At 38.0% G+C, this 5841-nt stretch overlaps 1 protein-coding gene across 1 annotated transcript; it reads right to left on the bottom strand.

The window, feature by feature from the left end:
• Positions 1 to 936: 936 nt before the first annotated feature.
• BRS3 (bombesin receptor subtype 3) lies at positions 937 to 5439 on the bottom strand (the record flags this gene model as incomplete). Its single annotated transcript, XM_081080975.1, has 3 exons — positions 937 to 1350; positions 3090 to 3441; positions 5006 to 5439. The coding sequence occupies 3 exons, from the start codon at positions 5437 to 5439 to the stop codon at positions 937 to 939; spliced, it is 1200 nt and encodes a 399-aa protein (XP_080937101.1).
• Between the last annotated feature and the right edge of the window lie 402 nt (positions 5440 to 5841).

The raw sequence follows: 5841 nt of genomic DNA, 5'->3' as shown, positions 1-5841 counted from the left end.
AAAACGCTGCCCAATTATCAACCAATGGTAGTTTTAAATAGAACTACATTAGGTCTGTAAGTGTTGACCCAGTAAGGCAAGCTCCTTGTCCCAGATCCTTACTCATTACCTTATACTCACTGACCCCCAAAACATTTTCATTGCAAGTGCTCAGGTTTAGTTATATTGGAATAGAGATTAATAGAAAAGGGCAGTCAAAAAACCTGTTAAGGTTTATTTTTTAGGACTTTAAAAAAAACGTATTTTTATTGATTTTAGAGATGAAGCGAGAGGGAGAGAGCGATATAAACATTAACGATGAGAGAAAATCATTGATTGGCTGCCTTCTGCACAACCCGCCCCTCCCCCCTCCCCCCCCCCCCCCCACTGTGGATCGAGCCTACAACCCCTGCAAGTACCCTGACCAGGAATCAAACCATGACCTGGTTTATAGGTCAACACTCAACCACCGAGCCATGCCAGTCAGACAAGGACTTTCCTTTTTAAGAAAAGTGCAGAAGAGATGTTTTATATCCCCTTTTCATATGCAAGACATAATGTCTAGATTTACAGCACATAATCAACACAAACACAGTTTATGAAAATCATGGGAATAGATGGGAAATTAAAAGCATTATAGATGGGATGGAAACAAATTAGACTTTAAAATGTTTTCTTGTTCGTTTTACCTTCCCTTCTATGCAAGCTCCCTTAGGACACACTGACATATATAAATGTATCTTTCTAACCTAGGGGGCTTAATTTTATTTAGAAAGCCCAATAACGTTAATATTTGTACATTTAAAAAATCATGGTTTGTCTTTTACTTATAAGGGTCCTCACTCCTAAGATTTCAACACAATTTACAAACAACAAAATTCCTGACAACATACACCTACACAGCTCAGAATCGGATACACACGCTGGGAGGAAAAAAATACCAATTTAATTTAAAAGCTAGACTTTGTCATCTTCCTTCTTCACACTACACCCAGTGAACAAGGTCACACTAATTTCAGACACCTGCGTGCTCCCAGCACAGGGGACCCTTCTCATCACAGACAGGTTGTCAAGAGGGGTATCTTCAGGAGGAGGTTCAGGCAGCTCTGCCTTGCAACAGAATAACTGAGCTTTAAAATGCTTCTGGAAGGTTTTGCTCAGCCAGTAAAGAGCAAAGGGGTTTACACAAGAATTACTGAAAGCCAGGACCCGAGAGAAAATGGTGACTAGAAAGTGAATGGCAGAGGGGTCCACATAGGTTTGATAAGTGAATGAGTGGTAAAGATACAAGAGGTGATTCGGCAACCAGCAGAGAGCAAACAGAGCCACCAGCACCAACACTATTTTGGCAATTCTCTTCCGGGATTCAATCTATAAGAGGGAAGAAAAATGGCAAAAGAAAAAATTCATTTAGCTGGCAGATTTAAAAAAGCCATTCTCTAGATTTACCTAGAAATGTATAGTCAACAAGCTGATGTCCCTTTAAACATGCGTTTATAGAGATAACTGCCTGGGATGTGTGGGAAGGCAGCCTGTGGCTATAGAATACACATGGTAACCCATGATCTTGGTTTCATTAGCTCCAATTCAGGGACTCCCACCCCTGGTTTTGAGGTACTCTAGGATGTCTCCAATGATCTCAAGGAGTGTTATGAAATGTTGGAAATTTTAATTAAATTAACAATAGAGAGATACTATACAAGACTGCTTTCACCATATCAGCAGAGGCTGACTAGGTTGGAATATTATTCTGGGGTTTATGAAAGTTGTCAAGTTGGTACCAAAAATTGCTTTTAATCTGTAGGAATTCTAAATATATAGTCAAAGGAGTAAATATCAATGTTCCTTCTTCATGTGTGAAAATAATCTTACACCTATTTAATTTATTGATTTTGAGGGGAGGGGGGAGAGAGAAACACATTGATTTGTTGTTCCACTTATTTGTGCATTCATTGATTGCTTCTTGTGTGTACCTTGACCAGGGATTGAATCCACACCTTGGCGTATGGGGACGATGCTCTCCAATTGAGTTAGCCAGTCAGGGCCAATCCTACACTTATTAATAAGAAAAACGAACCAGATGAAATGAAGACATTGTGTGTAGTCACAGGGCAAAGATAACCTCCCTGAGCCTCAGTTTCCTGGTCTGTAAAATGAACATGGGGACTAGACGTTCTATATGAAATGCTTAGCATAGTTCTTGGTGCATAGTAAGAATTCAATAAATAGTAGAACTACTATTTAATGCCCTCACATGGGCATTAAATATGCAACTTAGCCTAATGAGCACCACTGTTTAACCATCCAAATGAACCAGCTCCAAAAAAGGCGCTGAGCTCTGCAAACATGTCAAGAGATAAATGGAATCTTCCCTCTCCCCCAAGAAATATAGAAATCCTGTTGCATTTTTAAAAAGGGAACAATGTTTTGGCAATACTCTTTTTAGTCTGTTAATATTTATGGGAGGAGAGCACACCTGGCTCTTGCAATAGTCTTTTTTCTTCTTTTAAACTTTCTTGCAATAGTCTTAAACAAGCTTCTGTGAGTCACTGTGTTCTCTTGCCACTGGCACTTCATACCTGCAGACCTCAGTTTACTCATCTGTGTGTAAGTGGTTTGCATTGAATAATGTTATGGCTTCTTGCCAGTTCTATCATCCTGTGTTTTTCTATCATTCTGTTACACTTTTTAAAACAAAATATACTTCTCTTTATAGAACCACCTTGTATAATGTTCCTCATTATTCCATTATGTAAATAATTTTGACTGCTCCCAAACTTCAGCTACCCCGTTTCTAATAGTAGTAGTTCTACTATTTATTGAATTCTTACTATGCACCAAGAACTATGCTAAGCATTTCATATAGAACGTCTAGTCCCCATGTTCATTTTACAGACCAGGAAACTGAGGCTCAGGGAGGTTAAGTAAGTTGCTCAAGATCGCTCAGCTAGTATGTGATAGAGCTGGAATTAAATTCTGGGTCTGACAGACTCCAGAGCCCATGACCATAACAAAATTCCATACTGCTATTGTATTTATTGCTCACAGGTGCTAAACTAGGACCTTTCACTTATAAATAAATTCATGAATGAGTCCTGATTAATACATACCTGCTTGCGGACATGGCTTTGTTCTTCAGTAGGTATGTTCAAGGTGCTTTTGTAAAGAGTCTTAGCAATTAAAGAATAATAGACAGAGATAATTGAGAGTGGAATAATGTAGAACACTAAAAAGCACAGCAGAGAATGTATCTCTTGCAGGAGCCTCTCTGAAATAGGGTAAGAGGCACATGATTCAAATGTCATATTTTTGTTGGGATCTCGAAAAGTATATACATTTGAAAATATAGCCTCTGGTAGAGCAATTATCATAGACATAATCCAGATGCAGCCAGCTTTGGCACAGGTCTTCAGGATGGCATTGGAGGGCTGTCGCTCCAGAGGCTTCACGACTGCCTTGTATCTAGGAACACATAAGCATAGGCAAAGATCAAATAAATATTAAAATTACAGACTCAGGGTTAAAAGTGGTCATCCAGTTCTACTCCTATCCAAATGTATATATCTAAGTCAACATTAACCACCTGGAATTAGTTGTGGTTTCAAATACACATTATACATCCCAGTATTTTTTATTTGTGTCAATCACCGCTTCCCTTATTCAGTATGAGATATTGCAGGTTTGCAGTTTTATAGTTTTATGTGTAGATCTTCTATTTAGGACAAATAAGCTTTTTCCCAGCATAATTTTATATGTGATGGAGATTAATTCATTACCTGTGTATTACCTTAAGTATTCTAAAAATGCTTTTAATATAAGTGACTGATGTTAAACCTAATTCTACTTTCTTCATGAGTGAGCAGTCATGAATTACTAGAAAAGAATTCTATGAATTTATGCAGTAAAGAGGAGAGGGTTAATTTCTTCCCTGTTGAAAAGTGCTAATTTGTTGCCCAAGCCTGTTGTACGTAGATTTGGGGCAAAGCGAGGGTGAAATCAGAAACCTTGTGCCCATGCAAAGATGCCTCTTTATTCTGACATATCCACCTTAAAAATCTACAGCCTTTCAATAAATCTGTCCTCAGATAGAATATAAAAAATCAGGACCAAAAAAAAAAAGGCACCAGGAAAGCTTTTCCTCCTTTCAGATTCCAGAATCTGAAGAAGCTATTCTTTCTGGTATTGCCAGGCATTGATTACTTATAGGCTTCTTGCCGACTTTCTTAAGCATCACTTTTAACATTTAGAGCCTCAATTTTATGTTTTCAGTTACCATTCTACAATAGAAATACAGAAAAACATAATACTTAGACTGAAAATATCCTAACAGAGCCTGAACACTCTAACTGCCAGAGGTTTTCACATGCTTTATACATAGAGATCTAAAAGTTAAACAAGATTAATTTATTTCTCTGGAAGCAAAAATGTCATTGAATGCTTATAGAGAAAACAAATACAATTAAGTGGTGATATTACACTGAGTTATCAGGAAGCTGAAAACCTCCCTGTTTTTCTGCCACTAATTAATTTGATGAATTTAAAGTAAATTAGATACATGTATTTTTTTATTTTTTTACTGGTCTTCCAGTAGTCAGTAATGCATATGTGGTCAATTTCACACTTAGGCTGATTTTTAAATGTTGACAATATTGCACCACTAGGCTGCACTAACGTATAAAGCATGAATTGTTTTTCTTTTACACCTGGAACAATTTTCCGTTATAAACTGGGGAGTGTGTGTGTGTGGGGGGGGATCGGGGATCGTTCACATATTCTTTCAAGCAAACAAATTTCACTTCAAAGAGAAAACATTATCCCTAAAAGATACAATTTCAACCTCTCCTCTGATGCTAACACAGGAATTTAACATTCTTACACCAACTTTTATTTTAAATGCCAATTTATCAATCTTACATCCAGCTTACAGTATGAGAAAAGCAGAATAGCCAGTGAATGCTAAGTACAAGCTTTCCTTTTTTCATCTCATTTCACACTCTGGCAAATATAACTGAGAAAAGAAACCTACCTGTCAGCGCTGAGAATTGTTAAGGTGAACACTGATACACCAACAGAAGTGAGCCGAATGAAAGAGAGCACCTTACATCCAATTCTTCCGAACAGCCATCCTTCTGCAAGGTAGTGGGTTGCATCCACCGGCACACAAGTTAGCAGAAGTAAAAGATCTCCAAAAGCCAGACTAGTGATGAAAATATTTGGAACCGTTTGCATGGATTTAGTCTTGAAAAAGACTTTGATGAGAATAGCATTTCCAAGGATGCCCACTGAAATGATCACAGCATACGTTATATAGATGGCACACAATGCTTCTATTCCTGGAGAGTTGTCTCTGGTCCATCCTTTATTTTTGGTATCATTAGGAACAACAGAGCTGGATGATTCTGTGTCATTTGTGATTGAAATGAAAGTCTGATTAGGTGACTGAAGCTGTCTTTGAGGCATTTCTTCTGAAGACTGTGCTTTTAATATTTCTTCTGTTCAGTTCAAGTGTGGTTGCCTGTCACGTCTAATGCCCACATCTAGTTATGAGATGGTAGAGGAACAGAGCAGAATGGCAAGCAAATTCAAGACATCCGGATACTGCTTTCCTTCAGTTGTTCTGTGTCTCCCAGCATGCTTGGCTAAGTGCTTACGAATCTGGCACTGAAGAGTCAGAGGTGGAGGAGTTTTATTGGCGTTTCTGTGACAGAAGGAGGGGGGGTTGGGAAATGCTCTGCAGTTGCTTGTTCTTCCCTGTTGGGGAATCTTATGAATAACGAGATAGTATAGAATAATACCTATTGTTTATTAGAATCACTCTGTTTCCATATCAAACCACAAAAATCTATATAGATCTTGTTACTT

This window comes from Myotis nattereri (assembly GCF_964212035.1).
Source record: "Myotis nattereri genome assembly, chromosome: X".
Classification (NCBI taxonomy): domain Eukaryota; kingdom Metazoa; phylum Chordata; class Mammalia; order Chiroptera; family Vespertilionidae; genus Myotis; species Myotis nattereri.
Note: the sequence above shows the minus strand (reverse complement) of the source record. Positions and strands in the feature narration are given on the sequence as shown.